The sequence below is a fragment of the Zeugodacus cucurbitae genome, chromosome 5 (assembly GCF_028554725.1).
Source record: "Zeugodacus cucurbitae isolate PBARC_wt_2022May chromosome 5, idZeuCucr1.2, whole genome shotgun sequence".
Lineage (NCBI taxonomy): Eukaryota > Metazoa > Arthropoda > Insecta > Diptera > Tephritidae > Zeugodacus > Zeugodacus cucurbitae.
Window position 1 is genome coordinate 60,269,258 of NC_071670.1, and position 18,180 is coordinate 60,287,437.

At 32.7% G+C, this 18,180-nt stretch overlaps 1 protein-coding gene across 8 annotated transcripts in view; it reads left to right on the top strand.

Annotated features, from left to right (window-relative positions):
- Nucleotides 1-18,180, top strand: part of LOC105209931 (partitioning defective 3 homolog) — a 128,786-nt gene that overhangs the window by 76,131 nt on the left and 34,475 nt on the right. For 5 of the 8 annotated variants that reach the window (XM_054232460.1, XM_054232461.1, XM_054232462.1 and 2 more), the window contains exon 2: nucleotides 2,568-5,476. The exons of 2 other annotated variants lie outside the window; for them this stretch is intronic. Coding sequence is in view for 1 of the 6 variants with exons in the window: in XM_054232459.1 (XP_054088434.1) it covers nucleotides 17,130-17,174 (45 nt within the window). In the remaining 5 variants the exon portion in view is untranslated. Of the gene's footprint in view, nucleotides 1-2,567; nucleotides 5,477-15,949; nucleotides 17,175-18,180 lie in introns of those variants that run through there. One more of the 8 variants, XM_054232459.1, reaches the window with a different exon arrangement.

Consider the following 18,180-nt stretch of genomic DNA (forward strand, 5'->3'; position numbering starts at 1 on the left):
ACACGGGAGTTTGCCTTTTGAAACATTATAGTGGAAAAAGTTCTTAAATAAATTGGAATCTAGGTTGTAGATTTTTGGAATCTTAGTGAAAGTTCCAGACCTGTCCGTATAATATTCATTTCCTTGTTTATATGCTCAACTGACATATTCTGTAAGCAATAGGCGGCGAAATCGGCACTTAGACTGAGAGAATCTTCACTACTGCAAACCTGCAACAGGGGACATTCTAGTATACTCGGCATTTCTACCAAATAGGACGGATTTTCGCAATCCTATTGAAATGAATGAATCTAAAATCTGAACTACATATATCATTCCCCTCTAGAGAGGAGTGGGATATGGGAAAAGTAGACAAAGATTCAGCGATAAGTATCTACACGGACGGGTCAAAACTAGACAAACGATTTGGAGGTGGGGTATTCTCGGAAAAACTAGATACCAGAATCGCCTTCCGGCTACCGGATCATTGCAGTTTGTTCCAAGCAGAAATCACCGCAATTAAAGAAATCCTTCTCGTTCTGTCAAAAAGAGTGTTAGCGGCCAGACAGATATTCATATTCTCGGATAGTCAAGCGGCTTTAAAATCATTAAAGTCTCATAGAATATCTTCTAAGATAGTGAAAGAATGCTTGGATTTATTATTGACAATGACGTCATATTTCACGATACACCTACAATGGCTCCCAGGACATAGTGACATCCCTGGGAACTGTGTAGCAGATGAACTAGCCAGACTAGGCACCACACTGCAGTTGGAGGCCGATAAAGAGGCAATCTATATACCTCTGGCACCCTGCAAATACTTAATCGATAAACATGCAGTAGATACGGCTGAATCACAATGGAAACAAGTAACGACTTGCTCCGTAAGTAGACAAACGTGGCCAGAGTGGAATAAGAGCCGTACTTGCCGCTTATTGAAATTTAAGAGGAATGAAACAAGAACCCTTGTAGGGGTGTTAACGGGACACTGTCTGATTGGGAGACACGCCAGCAGACTAGGCCTACCTTTCAATGAATACTGCAGGAGCTTCCAAGAAGAAGAAGAAGAAACGATTACACACCTTCTCTGTGGATGCAAGGCTCTGTACAGAAAAAGAATCGCAACTATTGAACGCGGATTTCTCGAGGATGTGGGCGAAGTACCTAATGTCAAATTGTGTGAACTTTTTCACTTCATTAGGACCACAGGGTGGTTTAATGATGACTCGATAGTGTGAGGGATCTCAGTCCCAGTGGTATCACAATGGGCCTCCCAAAGACCTAAGTGCGCCGTTTGGCAGCCACTCTACCTAACCTAACATATGCACAACTCTTAGTATAAAGCTCAGAGCCCGTAACTTTAATATTTGTTTACTCAATTTGGTTATTAGTTTGATGTAACGATAGAATCCTAGAACATATTCGATACCACCCACTGTTTTCTATTCTGAAGAATATTTCTTCGAACATTTTTGAGACGACATTGGTTTTAAAATTTCATCGAAATTTTCTTTGCGGTTCCTACCATCAGTTTTCATCTATAGCTTATTTAAATAAGTTGTTGACAAAGACATTCTAAGACACGCTCAATTTATTTTCAACAAAAAGGGTTACCTCTTTTTCAGCATTCATGTCTTCATGTTGTGCTGACCACATGTATGACCGGAAAAGAAAAATATGCTAACCGTCGCTTCAGTTCCCAACTGTTACGCCTGCTCGCGTTGCTTCTCCGAAAACCGCAACCACCCTCTACTAACTACACCTGCGTAACAACTATACTTACATTTATATATAGTTTATACTCTCATTTGAGCCACCTTCTAATCGCCTCACTTGACTGACTGCATTTGTTCGTGTTCGCAATTTCGAGTAAAAAAAATTAAAAAATTTGCATTGCTCATGCATTTATGCAGCGCCGCCGCACAAATTACAAACCGCTTAGCAGAGCAACAGAGAGGGAGAGAAGAGTGGAGGAGAAGCGCTGAGCTTGTTTTGTTTAGCTGCAAGCAATTTTGGCGGCATGTTGCAATCACCCCAACAGAGTTTCGAATTTATTTGAAGATTTTCAATTCAGGTGTCTCTATCATGCATGTAGAGACTCTTTATATATCTTTTATTGTTTGTGTGTTTGCATCTCGTTTTGTACCCGTAATTTGCTGGTTCGTTCGATAATTGTGTTCTGTCTGCAGCGTGTTTTGTTTGGCGATTTCATGCGTTGCTTGCATGCTTCTTGATTTCATTCGTTCTTCTTTTTTCCTTTTTCCATAATTAACTTGCAATTATTTGATTTTCATTATTGCAAACACATATTTTCCCTTCTTTCAATTATAGTTCGTGTGTTTGTATGTGTTTTTTTTTGCAATTTAATTGCATTTAATTTGGTCAGTGCGCCATGTTGGGCGCCTCAAGCGGTCGTGAAAACGTGTGTATAGTATATGGTATATAGCGGCTAGTTACTGTACTAATAATTGCAGTCTCTCTTTACACAATATTCTATTAATTAAGAGAAAACTGTACTATTTTTTGTTGTATTAATTATTTTTATTAACAGATCAATTAATTTTAATTTTTCTTTATATTTTCAGGTAAAATATGACTACCAAATAAAACTTTTTACAAAAGACTGTATTTCTGGTACTATGCATTATGACTTGGTAAGATAATTGATTACATACCTGTATTTAGAAAACTTTACAAATGTCGATAAGCCTCAGCCGCACTTTTCTTGGAATTAAAAAAGAAAAGCAAAATTTCCCGCAAATGTCGAGAATTCGTCTCAAAAAGTGACATTTTCAGTTGAGAATAAATTTGAGATGCAAACAGATCTCTACAAATATTTTGTTGGGTTAATTTTGACACAAATGTCCAAGATCGATATAAAACGTGCTTGACCCTAGAGACATCTATTGGAAAACGGCGGAAGAAAAGTTGTAGACCTAACGAAACTAAAAATCTATGACATCCATCCGGACCATTCTAAAACTTTAGACGACAATTTTAAAGTTCGATTACACATAGTTGTTTTTATTCTTAGAAAAAGATTATTTTATAAATGGGCTCCATCGCTGAACAGAGTTTGGCTCAAAAACGTAGAAACTTCTTGGAATCTTTCAAGAGCCCATAGAGCGAAGCGATGTCGCTTGGGAAGGTCGAGCGACTTTCAGTTCTTGCACAAGTTGCTTTAAAATTAAGATCTCGTCACGACGCGTCGTAAAATGCGCCGAATCGACTATCCACTGTCTTCGTGTACACTCTCAGCTACGTCTGCTACATTTTCTTCATTGCAAGCTGAACGGGGTCTATTCGATCGAATATTATCCAATAATGAATGCTGGGTCTCAAGATGGGTGAATGTGTTGCGAATAGTACGCTCAATAAGCCGACGTCGTTTACCATAAGTTGAGCGAAGGGCGCGAAACACATTCTTTACAGAACGTGAATTTTCGTAATAAAGTTGAACAACTTGTAAACGTTGTTCAGGCGTGAGTCTTTCCATAATGAAATGCCAATGAATACTGAACAAAAATAACATAACAGCTTGACACGACTCACGCGTGATCTGTCAAAAATAGGCTATTGAAAAAAGTACCTCTCTGTGGATCATCCGTTACAATAGAGTTATGTATAAGTCTCTCCCTTTAACAATTTGCCTCTAACTATCGCTAAATCGGGCATTCCCTAGAGTTCTGAGAATAAGTAATGGTCTCTGGAGGCCAGATCGTGAAAAGGTGATGAATCTGGATACTGTTAGAATCCCAAATGGGAGAATTTAGAGAGAGAGAGAAAGGGTATACTTAAAATATTAGGTTCCACAAATGATCTCTGCTTTTTACTAACTTCATACCATCGTCCAATTACCAAAAAGTGATGTTAGAGCTAATAATTTCGGTTGTAAACGATGTGTGGATCTTATTCATGTCTATTCGAATAGTGGTACCTATTTTCGAATTTTGTTTTGATAAATTTTTAATTATCAACAGCACATGATGTTTATGGTGACAAAATGGATTTGCTTCCTTCACAGATTAGCAATAGTAGGAAACGTTGTTGGAGGAAGGGCTGAATACAATTTGTAAATTGACTTTGTTTCGAAAAAACTATCGCTATTAATATTTTAACACATGTCGGGGGTCAAAGAATTAAAAAAAAAACTATCTAAATCTCATTACGGTTACTTTCACGGAACTAGATTCACTCGTAGAATTATACCAAAGAATAGTAGGCATATATTAAAATGGGAATAGTAAAAAGAAAGCCCCAATAATTAAACATTGAAATATAGCGTCTGAGTACCAATTATCAACTTATGAAGTACGCACAGTTTGAAAGCCACTGCATCGAAGCCAAATCAGCTGTTTGAAGTCGCTCTTAACACTCGCTCTTATATTTACGCTCTCTCTTTCCACCTGCTTCGTGGCTTAATCATCGATCGCTGTTTACATTTTAATACCAATAGCAAAAACAAAAATAAAACAACACAAAAGAAAAAAGATAATGCAAAAAGCATTTGAAAAACTACATTTAAGTATAAATATTTACGTGTGTGTGTGTGTGTGTGTGTCTGATATCCGCCGATGGTGGAACACCTTCCGCTACTGCGATTTCCACTCTTCAACTAGCTGTTTTTTTTTTGCTGTTGCCTCAGCTGTTTGACTGTTGTTGTTGAGCTATCTGATTGTCTGTCTGTCTGCCGACTGTTGGCTGTTCGCTGTGTTTCGTTGTGTGCATGCGCGTTGCTGTGCATGTGTTTGTGTCTGTATTGCCCGTTGCGCTTTGGCCATTTGACGGTGGCGCAGAGCGCTCCCAGCCAAGCAGCTTGGCTTCCAAGTCAGTTTCAATTCGAACGCGCTCGCTTTCACAACGTCGTCGTGTTGTTGTGTACGCGTGCGGTAAAACGATAAATGCAACAATAAAAATAAAATTTAATTATAAAAATTATAAAAAGCAAAGAAAAATACACCAAAGTTCAACAGTGTAAAACAAAAAAATATGCAGTGTGAAAAAATGTAATAAAAGAAGAAGAAGAATAACGAAAAAATCAATTAACCAAAAAATGCCGTTGTTGTTGTTGTGGTGGAAATACGAAAATTCCACGTTATCAAAGTGATTGAGGCGTCGCGCTGTTGTTATTATTGTTATTTTCGTTTTCGGTTTTATCTCTTCCACGTTGACAGCAGCAACAGCAACAACAACAACAAAGCGCGCAGATAAACGAAACTGCGACTGCCAACCGTGCAAACAACTTTTTTGTTTGTTTACGTTTTTCGCAAATTTTTTGTTTTGCAACGACTTTTTTTGAAAAGTTTTAACAAATTTTAGAATTAAGCAAAAATCATTTTCATAATAATTGTGAAAAATAAAATTAATTCAATGCTAAACCCAACCTGTGCGAATTGTGTGTATTATGCGAAATGTATTGTTTGCGCATTTAAATACAACAAATAAAAAAAAACAAGTGTGTAATTAACCTAAAAATGAAAATTTAATAAAAAGTGTACGTATGTGAATGTAATTGTATTCATAATTTAAAATAATTTCCATACACAACACATTGCTGTGGTTGAAGGTATTTGTGTTGTGTTTCAATAAAGTGAAATAATTCATTGAGTGCTGGCAAATTATATTTTGTAATGTGAAAACGAAACTTATAACTTTTTTGTGATATGCCGTTTCAAGCCTTGTTTAAGCCTGATTTTCGCATTTTGTGCGAATTATTTTCAATATGGAGCTTTTGTTGCTGTTAAAATTATATATGACCATATAAATGAAAATTTATTTTTAAAGCTTGAGTAATATGTATATATTTTCTGTGCTCAACAATTAATTTCAAAGAAATGTATTTAAAAAATTAACTGCTTTTTTATAAAAAAAAAATATTAATAATTTTAGTTCTTGATTGGCATAAAAATGCGTCTGAGATGGCTTAGCAATTTGAGATTATAGCTAAATATAACAAATCGTTTTTTAAATAATTAATTTTTTTTATATATTTAACAACTGAGGATGTGAAAACTGAATTGAGGAATCAGTGGCCAAATAATTTTTTGAATTGGCTTAGTTAGTTATACATACGAATGACGATGTTTATAAACAAAAAATAATATTTCGTAATAAACAAAAATTAATGAGAGTGCATCAAGAACCTTAATGCAAAAATGCAAAGATTCTTTAAAAAATATTGTTTTATACGTTTTTTGAAAAAAATAGTCTTCTTCAGTTGAGTCAAAAAACACAAAGCATTAGTTGGAGATGTTTTGTCTGTTGATTTAAAAAGAAATTTCTCTGGATACTTCAGTTTTATAGACTGAACAAAACGATTTAAAAGTTTATTTTGGTAAATAGTCGAAATTCAGGGTCTAAGTTGACTCTTATTGACATTTTTCTAAGAGTTGGAGTACTACAAATACTTACGTTTGCAATTAGTAGGTTTTTAACGTCTCCATGTTCGTTAAGATCAACGTTATTCTAGCTTTTTTCCAAACAACAATACTCTTTAAAATATGCAGTAGTTTGTCTATGTATGGTTGAGACCTCAAAACGTTTGAATTAAAGAATGTGAAGATTCTTATGTTTCGTAGAAAAAGCTTGGACTGTATAACTTTTGTGAAAACTTTTTTTGTTTTGGAAGCGGTTTGATCAAGTGGCATTGCTATAAGATGCCTTTTTTCTAGCAATATTTACTTCTAAGAGCAGTTTTAGCTTTTCTGCATTTAATTCTTTTATATAGAGATGAGTTTCCTATCTTATTTGTATAAAAAATATTTTAGTAATAGTATTAATTTTTGAGTATAACCTCTAAACTCGGAGATGTCAAGGGATTAGAACAAATTATTAAAAAAAAAAAGTTAAAAAATCTGCAAAAATAATTATATTATTTTCGGACAAATGTATGTAAATCTTAATTTGAGTCCCACTATGTGTACATATTAATATAATTTTGTTTTTCGTTTTGTAGTTTTAAATATTTTTTTTTTATATTTTTTAATTTTTTTTTTCATTGTTATTATTTTTTTTTAATTTAATTTTGATTTAATTTTGAAAATATTTTTCATTTTTTTTGTTTTATATTTTTTTTATTATTTTTTTATTATTGTTTTTTAATATTATTTTTTTAAATTTTTTTTCAAAATTTTCCCACGCTTAACTACGCTAAATCTTCCATGCACTTGCCGACATGACTCCCTCCCCTTTAAAGCGAATCAACGTTTTGTTTCATACAATGAATTTACCCAAACTTTTTGAAGCTATTGTCACTGACCAAATAACTTTCTTAATCTCTCCTTTAATTTCATTCTCTCAGCATGGATTTTGTAAAGGGAAATCTACAGTAACTAACTTGCTTGAATTTGTAAACCATGTGTCAATGGGTTTTAGGGATAATAAGAATACTGATGTTATATATACAGACTTTAGTAAAGCATTCGATAGAGTAAACCACTCAATTCTTTTGCAAAAACTGAATCTTCTTGGTTTTCAACCAAGACTTCTTGAATGGGTATCCTCATATCTTACTAACAGAAAACAACAAGTTTTATTTAATAATACATTATCCGATTCAATTAGTGTCACTTCAGGGGTTCCACAGGGTAGTCATCTCGGCCCGATTCTGTTCTTGTTGTTCATCAATGATATACCTTCAGTAATTAAGTTTTCAGAAATTTTATTATATGCGGATGATGTAAAACTTTTTAAATCATATACTTCTCATAACGAAAGGACTGAGTTGCAATCGGATTTAAATAATTTAGTTACTTGGTGTCACAAAAATGATATGCCACTGAATCTTAAAAAATGTAAAACGATGTGCTTTTCCCGTAGAACTGTTGATCTTTCCCCCTATGTAATAAATAACTTCAGTTTAGAGCAAGTTTTTAGCTTTGTTGATTTAGGAGTTAATATGGACCCTAAACTAAATTTTAATTCTCATGTAAATTCAATTGTCTTAAAAGCTAAAGGTGCTCTTAGCTTTGTTAAACGTTGGTCTAAAGAATTTAGTGATCCGTATATTACTAAAATTCTTTTTACAACATTGGTAAGGCCTATATTGGAGTATGGTTCTGTGGTATGGAATCCTAGCTATCAATCCCATTCTGATAAGCTTGAGTCCGTTCAAAAACAATTTTTACTTTTTGCTTTAGGCCACTTACATTGGGATTCAAGATTGAATCTTCCCCCGTATACTAGTCGTTTAAAACTTATAAATCTTCCCACACTCACTAGTCGCAGAGAAATGCTAGGTATAATTTTTCTAGTAAAACTTCTGAATGGTTTAGTTTGTAGTTCATTCCTTTTGTCTGATATTAAGTTTAATGTCCCATTGCGTTCATCCAGGCAGTTTAGACCATTATTTCTAAAATCTTCTAGAACAAATTTTGAGTTAAATGAACCATTCTGCCGAATATGTCAAGATTTTAATTCGCATTCCAGCACATTTGATCCATCTGACTCAATATTTAGCATCAAAAAAACTATTTTGTCTTCTCTTAATAAATAATATTCAGAAATTTTTAACTTTTTGTTTTTATAAATTTTTAAATCTCAGCTGTTGAAATGTTTCTTTCTGTAGCTGAGCAGTTTGAGAACCGGACGCTTAAAAATCTCTTGCCTTTCTAGACTCGGCAAATTCCGCTCGTATGCGGACTGCGCCCCACGCGTCGGTTGGGCGGGAGGAGGGTAATCGTTTGGGTTAATAATAATAATGTCGGAAAACACTTGAATTTATGTTGTGAAAAAGATGCAAAATCAAGCGAGTTAACAAGGCAGCACGCACGCACACACACACAAACTGACTTTGCTGCATAAGGGAAATATGTTTGTCTTGCCAACTGTAAGTAAACTCTTGCAACAGGGAATTTAAGTGCTTAACTTCCCATGACGAAGTCGCGCAATGCCCGCCAAGAAAGCGGAAGCAATTGCCAAGGAATGCAATAAGATAATAAATACACATACGAACATACACACTTACACACAATATTTATTATTTACTTGTGCAAACTCGCGATGCTTCCTCGCTTGTCTTCTCTTATCGCTTATGTGCGAAGGGAAAATTCACAAGATAACATTATTTTTCTATATTTTTACGCTGCGTTAAAAGTAATTAAATTAAATTGCTATCTTACTAAGGTAAATATACGGATATATATGTAAATATGTTTCTATGTATGTATGTATGTGTGCTTATATGCACTTGTTTGGGTCCCCCTGTGTTTGCTTCATCACTGCTGTTTACCTGTTGCGCTGCACTTCTTGCGACCATTTATTGACTCGCCATAATTACTTGCGGCTCTAATTTAATTACATACAAAGCCATACAAACAGACAAAGTTACATACCTTACGCCGCATCCTTTTTCTCCTACCCATAATCCTTTCTGGCTTTAACGGCTCTGGTTACACTTTGGTGACTGATCGACTCATGTTTCGAATATTTCGAAATTCCAACGCTAAGGAATCCGCTTAAACGCGCTTGCATGCTCACACTCATTGAGCCACCAAGCGAGCATTCCAATTTGTGTTGAATTTACTTTTAAAAGCCGGTTAAATTGTGCTGGCTTTGTTCTATTTCGATTGGATTCAGTCTTTATTTATTTACCTTTTTTGTTTTTATTCTGTTTTTTTCTTCTCTCAAGTATTCATCGATCGTGATCGCAGCTAACGGCGCTTAAAAGACACACACTCACATACATGTTTATCTTTTTGTTTGTGTTCTGTTTTCAACCCAGTCGGGTTCTAAGCGTCTTACAATTAGTCGTCACACCAGCGCTTCTTGTAGACATCATGTACCCGTTTGTTGGATGTGACTGTATGACAGTTAAGCGGCTTCAATCGGCACACACGTCGCTCGCCACCTACTTGATTGCCATTTATTCACGTAGTTTATTTGCGCTATACCCAATGCTTGTGTAGAGACTGAGGTATTTTAGTGCAGTGAAGCTTCTATTCATAGCTTCGAATGTGAATGGTTGAGGTTTCTCGCTCAATTCAGTAATTTTTTGCTTGAATTATACCAAAAATATAAATTATCGGAGATTTTCTGTACGTGTTCGATACGTCATTATCAAAATAATTGAAATTGTGGAATAATTAACAAAATGAACCAGTTTAGGTCATTACAAGATAGTATTTGGATTTTATACCAGTTTATACCAATTTATACCAGTTGTCTGTTCGATTCGTTACTTTGAGTTGAAGCTTCTCTTTACTTCTTAGTATGCGATAGACTGTTATTTATCGGTCAATTTAGTAATTTTTTGTATGAATTATGCCAAAAATATAAATTACCGGCGTGAAAACTGATTTTCTGGACGTATTCGATACGTCACTTATCTACTCGCTACTCTCATATCCAAAAAATTTTAAATTATATAATTATTAACAAAATTAAACAGTTTAGGTCATTACAAGATAATATTTGGATTATACCAGTTTATACCAATTTATACCAGTTGTCTGTTCGATTCGTTACTCACCAAAATGTATCGAGAATCGCTTACATTTTGATTATTTCTTACGAATTGGTGGAGTTCTTAAAAAAACTCCAAAAACTAGCTGTGAATCGGCGCTAAAATATTTATTGTAAGAGGGTTTTGTATGTTTTTTATTATTTATTTCTGATTTTTTATTGTATTTTTTTTAATTTTTTTTTAAATATTTTTTTAAATATCTTTTTTTATTTCTAAAATATTTTTTTTTTATTTTTTCAAAATTTTTTTTTTATTTTTAATTTTTTTTTTCTCAAATCCCCTCACCATTCCTGTTTATCATATGTATCGCAATCATTAAATTCCCATCCACGATATTTTTATTATTATTTAATTCGTTCGTGCTTTATATATACATACCATTATACCAGTATATATATTTATCACATTCGCGCGCTCATTCACATCAACACATCTGCCGACAAACTCACGTAATGTTGCATTCACCATACATTAAGTCACCTTTAAGCTTGCATGAGTATGGATTTATGTCTTTGGTGGCTTTGTTGATAGTCACTAGTGTTGTAAAGTGTTTTTATACTTGTTATTTTTTCTGTTTGTTGTGCTTGACCACTACATGATTAGAACTGGACGGGTGTCGCCGTTTCTGTAGTTGGGTCACCTAATTTTACTTGCCACTTAAACGTCGTTTGCACACACCCGTTTTTCCCAAGTAGCTTACAAGTGTTGCTTTTTTGTTTTTTCTTCTTCTTTGCTGGTTTTCAGCTGAGATTTTTATTAGCAGGTTGGTTGTTGGTTTTTCTGACTTTCTTTGATGTTTTTTTTGTGATTTTTTTTTGTTTTTGTTTCTTTTATTCTCTTTTTTTTTGTTCTTGGTTTTCCTTTTATTTTTCTTTCTTGCGAAACTGCTTTCTTTCACTTGTTTTGGGGCAAGTTCTTTTGTTGTCTCTATGAAAGCCATTGCTTTTTTTTTATTTTCTTAATTTTTTTTCTCAATTAAATTCTAAAATTCAAATTTTCTTTTAATATTATTATTTTTTTGTAAATTTGTTTTTTTATTTATTTTTTTTTAATTGAGTTTTTATATTTTTATAATATAATTTTTTTTGTTATTATTTTTTTATATTTTTTTGATTTTATTTTATCTTTTATAATATTTTACTATTTTACTATTTTTCTATTATATTTTTGCTTTGTTTTCATTAATTTTTATAATAAAATTTTTATATTTTTATAATTTCTTTTTTATATAAATTTTTTTATTATATTTATTTTTTTATATAATGTTTTACTTTTTTTTATAATTTTTATAAGTTTTCATGTTTTTATTTTATCATTTTTTACTTTTCTCCTATTTTTTCTTTGTTTTAATTAATTTTTTTTGTTATTATTATTTTTTATATATTTTTTGATTTCATTTTATATTTTACTTTTTTTCTATTATATTTTTGCTTTGTTTCCATTAATCCCATTTTTTTAATATTTTTTATTTATTTTTATATTTTTATGATATAATTTTTATATAAATGTTTTTGTTATTATTTTTTATGTTTTGTTTTACTTTTTTTTATAATTTTTATAAGTTTTCATGTTTTTGTTTTACTTTTTTTCTATTTTTTCTTTGTTTTCATTATTTTATTTTTTTTTTATTTTCATTATTTTATTTTTTTTTTATTTTTTAATTAATTTTTATATTTTTATAATATCATTTTTATATAAATTTTTTTATTATTTTTTATTTTTTTATATTTTGTTTTACTTTTTTTTATAATTTTTATAAGTTTTTATGTTTTTATTTTATTATTTTTTTCCTTTTATTCTATTTTTTATTTGTTTTCATTAATTTATTTTTTTTTTAATATTTTTATAATAAATTTTTTATATTTTTATAATATAATTTTTATATAAATTTTTTGTTATTATTATTTATTATATTTTTTTTTTATATTTTGTTTTACCCTTTTTTATCATTTTTATAAGTTTTAATGTTTTTATTTTATTTTTAATTTTTAAGAATTTTTGTTTTGGTTTTTTTCTTTCACCTGCTGCCAATTTAAGCAACTCATGTGTAAATCTCAACTTTCTGGTTCTATAACGAATGATGTCTCGTGCTGGTTAAGCTGCTCCCCTGCAAACATACACACATACACATGTATATATGTGCATATAAATATATATATATTTGCTTCATTAAAGCGAATTTTCAGTCATTAGCACCAGCACCAGTTGCTATGTAATAGCTTCACATAAAACTTAGTGATCTGTAAAGTTATAAAAACTGAAAGGCTTGCATGTGTGTGTGAGTCTATGGCGTTGAAGTGGAGTAGCGTAGTGTATAGTTGGCGTGACTCATGCGCATCTATTTATTATTGGCAGCAGTCATGAGAGTTGTATATGAAAATAAATTCTAATTTTCGCACGCATTGTAATTGTGTTGGTTAATTTTTTTGTAATATTTTTTTACATTTCTTATATTTTATCTTTTTTTGTGAACTAGTTTTGCTCGGTGGATTTCTGTATTCTCTCGTTGAGCTTAATTTTGCGTTATTTTATTGTTTGTGTGTGTTGTAAATTTCAGCATTTAATTGGTCTTGTTAGAATTTCAGCTGATCAACACGCAAATTTGAGTTAGTTTTCTTCGGTGAAATTGATTTTGCATTATTTAATGTAGTTTTGATCGTAGTAGAAGTTGCTCGTGTGGCATCTTCATGCAATTTAATTGTGCTAAGCGTGTGTACTTATCATAAAATTAAAATGTTTCTGCTTGAGTTTGTAGGAAATACTCATCAGCATGGATAATTATTTAATTCAAGAGCTTAAAGTAGGGGATTTTATTCTTTATTATTGTAATTGGAATTTTTGGAAAGCAAATTTTCAAGTAAGGCTTACTAAAAGTATTTGAGTACTGTACTAGATACATTTTTATTATTTTTTATATTCTTCAATAAATTAAGTAATTCATGAGTGAAAAATTAAAGAAAATTTATGCGATTATTCATTTAAATTGAATCGGATCCTTAAAAAATATATTCTATCGAGAAGTCAATCTTTCAATATTAAGGTGATTTTTTGGTCTTTAAAAATAATTTTCTTCAATTTTTTTTAGTATTTTTCCAAGTGGTTTTAGGTAAGAATATTCTCATAAGGCCCAAAAACATACATTAATGCTATAACACAAATTCTTACAGTTTCTGTCAGCTGATTCTCGCCATCGATAGTTTTTGTATTACTGGTAATCCAGCAAACTATCGATGAAAAAAATTAAATTTAGTACATTTTTCTAAAAATAGAAACTTCTGTTTTTTCTATCACTTATCTGTTGGCTGTGTAGCTTTGGAAAGTGAATTTGCTTTGCAGTCAAACGTTTTAAAACTCCACTATCATTTCTATAATTGCCAAAGCAAACATATCCACATACAAACTGTGCTTACCTCGGCGGCAAAGTAAAAGCATTTCTCTCTCTCGGCAAGGTAGGCAGCATAATCTCTTACCTTTGGCTATAATTAACCTCACAGTTTGCGCTGCAAATACAAGTAATTTGCATATACAAACATACAGACTACAGATTAACGTACGTACACCGTGTAGAGATAGAGATACAGGTACTCAGTGGGGAAATACACGTTAACACTTTGGCTCGCGCTTGGCTTATCATTAACATAAGCTTTCGTTTATCCACAGCAGTTATTATCTGTCAGCCGAGGAAGCCGTCGCGAACGTTTTGTTGTGAACGCCTACTCTCATGCAAACTTTAATACATACAAACACACACACATTTGTGCAGAATCTTCATCACTCGCTTGTTGTTGTTGTTATTGAAGTTGTGCTTTCGCATTTATTTTTGTTGTTGTTGTTATTGTCTTTTCCGTTTAACACTTTTGTTGACATGTTTTTTTCTGCAAGTCAATTCTTCTTTTGTTTTCCCACATTTACCCATTAAAGTTGTTCCGTTTTTCTACAAACTTTTTTTGCATTTTTATTTTATTTTTGTTCTTGCTCTAAGCTTTACATTCTCTGATTTGATTTTGTACGTGTAAATACTGTTGTTGTGTCGCGCCCAATGTTGTTGCTTTTCATTTTAACCTTTATTGTTTACCTTTCATGGCATAGCATTCCATTGTTGTTTGTTGCCAACATTTTTTGTTGTGTTGTTGTGGTTTTTGTTGCTTCTGTTGCTGTTATTTCGCAAATGCCACTTAAGCCAACATCACTTTTGTTCTACATATTTTTACAAGTTAGCAAATGTATGCGCTCCATCCAGCGCCGCCACAAAACTCGCTAATCTGCTTGGGAATGCGCGCCACAAACCGCAAAAAAATGCATGTGTGTGTGTGTGTATGTTTGCGGGTATCTATGTGAAAAATGCTCACATGCTTATAGACAGATATGTGTATGTTTGTTCATTATAGTCGCTGCTTGCAAATGTAAAGTTAGGTTAAACTGTGCTATCTACTCTAGTCTATAGTACGAGTATATTTGTATATTTCTATGTTTGTACTATAAGGTCTTTTATTTGTTGTTGTTGTTGTTGTTGTTATTATCTGTTTATACGGTTTTCATGCTTTACTGCATTTTACTATTATTTGTTGTTTGCAAATCGCCATTGCTTTGGGTTTGGATTTTTTCTTTTTAATTTCTTAAAATATTTTTTTTATTAAAAAAATTAGAAAAAAAATTATAAAGATAGAAAATTAAAAAAAAAATATTTTTTATAATTTGTTTCAAAAATTTTTTTTTTTTTTTAAATTCAGTTTTCAATTTCCAGACAACTTTAACTTTTTTCTATAAAATTTAAATGGCAAAAAACTGGGGCAGTTGATTTTTACAAGCTTCGCTTGAGGCTAATTCTTCGTCAGAAAAATAGTTCACCATAGACAGCAACATGTAACCAATTGGTGCTCGATCCAGACTATATGTTGGATTCATAAGAACCTTCCAACCAAGCTTCCGGAATTTCTAATGAGTTACTATCTCGAAGTGTTGACTGGTGTTGTTCTGATGGAATACAATTACTCTTCTATTGACATAAGCTGATCACTTTTGGATGATTGCTCCTTTAGACAGTCCAATTCTTGACAGCACAGGCCCAAGCTAAGAACTTGGACGTTGGGAACAGCTGATGGTAAATGATCCCAAGGTAATCCTATCAAATACTTAACAAAACGTTTCTGACTTCCGGCTCACCATTATTTGTTTAGGATCGCTTTCGATTGTCGTTCTCGTAAGTGACCCACTTTTAATCGCCAGTGACCATCGGCTTTAGAAATGAATCGATTTTGTTCTGATTTAAGTGGCTCCAAATGGTTTCTGGATAATCGAAACCTTGCTTACATGTAGGTAGGACCCGCCGATTACCATTATTTTATCGATATTTTCGACATTATCGAAGAAAAATTATAAAATATGCTCTATTTTATATCTGCTGTTGAACAGAGTCAAGTGATCACAAAGTTTCTGAGACGTTTTTTGGTTCGAAATCTTATATTTCTAACGCCATAAAGCGAATAAAGTCCTCGATACGAAAAATAATGGATTTCTGTTTACTAAACCTTATTAGATATTTACCACCGTCCACCATTTCCACCTCATTGTTCAGTTTCATTTAATCGTTCTTGATTTGAGCGCGCTTTCCGCTACGCCTCAACGATTATTGAACACTTGTTGCGCACTAGCCATTCGCTTCAACCTCTAAACATACCAACACTCGAACTTCATATGCTCGTGTATTTCCAAATACCTTCAAATAGACACATACATTCACCAACATAGTTATATGCATATTCGGTTCCACTTCACCTATTTTACGCCATTTCACAATTCGCGTTTCATTCTCGCCCAGAGTTTTCTGTGATTTTCTATTTGCCGCTGTTATCTCGTGCGTTTCATTGTTATATGCAAATTGGCAATATTTTTGCTATCTACTGCATGCAAACTCACACCGTTTTCTAATCTAATTTCTACTAAAACTCGCGAGCAATAACTATTTATTGCTCGTTATTATGCTCTGAATTCGATGGAGAGGCGAAGTTGGTGTAAGCTCGCGTTCTGCTCACAAGCTAAGGTGTGAATGTTGTTGTGATTGACTGGCATTTCAAGTACAGAGTTGGGTTTAAATATGTAATTGATTTTGTCTGGTTATTACTAATAACCCGGTTGGGATATTTTTACCCAGATCGGGGGTTGTAATAGAGGGAAATTTAAAATATTTGATTTCAAATTTAAGTCAAACATGAAAAAGTAAAAATTTCCCGCTTTATTAAACTTTTTTAAGATTTTGATGTATTCGGTTCTATTTCGAACTAGTTACAAAACTGGTTACATTTAGACCAGTTGAATTTTTTCTGAAGCGAATTTCGTGGAAAAAGTAAAATTTCTTTTTTCATAAACTTTTTGGAAGATTTTGGTGTATTCAGTCCCTTTCCGAACTAGTTACATAACTGGTTACATTTGGAGTAGTTCAGTTTTTCCTGCAGGGAATTTCGTTTACGATTATAATATGCGTTATTAAGCCAGTAATTGTTCTGATACACATATTTAAACTGCGCGTTCTTTGAGTATTCGACCGATTTACTCGGTCAGCCTCGACTAAAGTTCATTAACAGCAATTCATTTTTATATTTTCATGCATACATGTGTGTTATTGACCAATAGCAAAACTCTTTCATACACACATCGGTAGTTGTTTTCAGCTATTTGTGCATAGAGGATGTGCTTTTCTTTCTTTTGCCGACGGTGGAAGCATGAAACTGAGGTAGGAGTGATTTGTGATTTTTAAAAGAAATTTTTTAGGAAAAGAGTAAAAAAAATTTTTAATAAAAATTGTTAATAAAAATTTTCAAAAATTAAGTTTGAAAAAATAAATATGAAATTTGAGAAAATGAAAGTAAACATATTTTTTTTATTAAACACCTTCTGTCCAACTGCGCGACCGGTGCACTTTCTCACGCACTCTTCACACACACACACACATCCGCTGTTATCTCATATCAATGCTGCAGCTTAATTTAACGATGTCAATACACTTCATTAAAGAAAAGCTTCCAACAATAATTATTTTTAATTTTTTTTTTTCATTATTTCTGCACACTACCTTTGCTCACTGCGCATTGACTTGATTGAATATCCGCCGCCAATTGTGGTTTTTAATCTCGTTTTAAGGCAGTCAGCAGTCAGCATTACAGGCAATCGCCAAAGCCAAAGCGTCAATATCAACTAGCGCGAGATAAGCTCTGCGCTGTGCGCGTGTGTGTATGATTGGAGTTGGCGCCGGTTGCGCATGCGCATACTTGGCTGTTGCTGAACTCGAAACCAAACTAAAAATCGAGCTGACATGCGCTGCATAAACAAGAGATAAAGATACAAACACATACACCTTCACTTGCATTTATATATCTCTTTACAGTTGTGTAGACTTTGACTTGGCGCTCGAATTTTTTATTGGTGAAAGTGATAGTGAACTTTAATGATCCACAACAGCAGCACAGCAACAACAACGACAACAACAATAACAACAGCAGTAATAAATGTGATATTGACGTGCCAGCGTACAAGTTCATAAGCGCAAGCTTTGTACATTGACTACCGCCGCTGCCGTTGGCTGCCTGACTGGCTGCAGGCTGCTTCTGCCTACTGTTTGTGACTAAAGCGCGAGACAAAAAAAATAAAGTAATTGTGAAAAAAGCTAGCAAAGTAAATGAAGTTGAAATTGTGATAGAAATAAATAAATAAAAAATGAAAATGAAAACAGAGCAACTTCA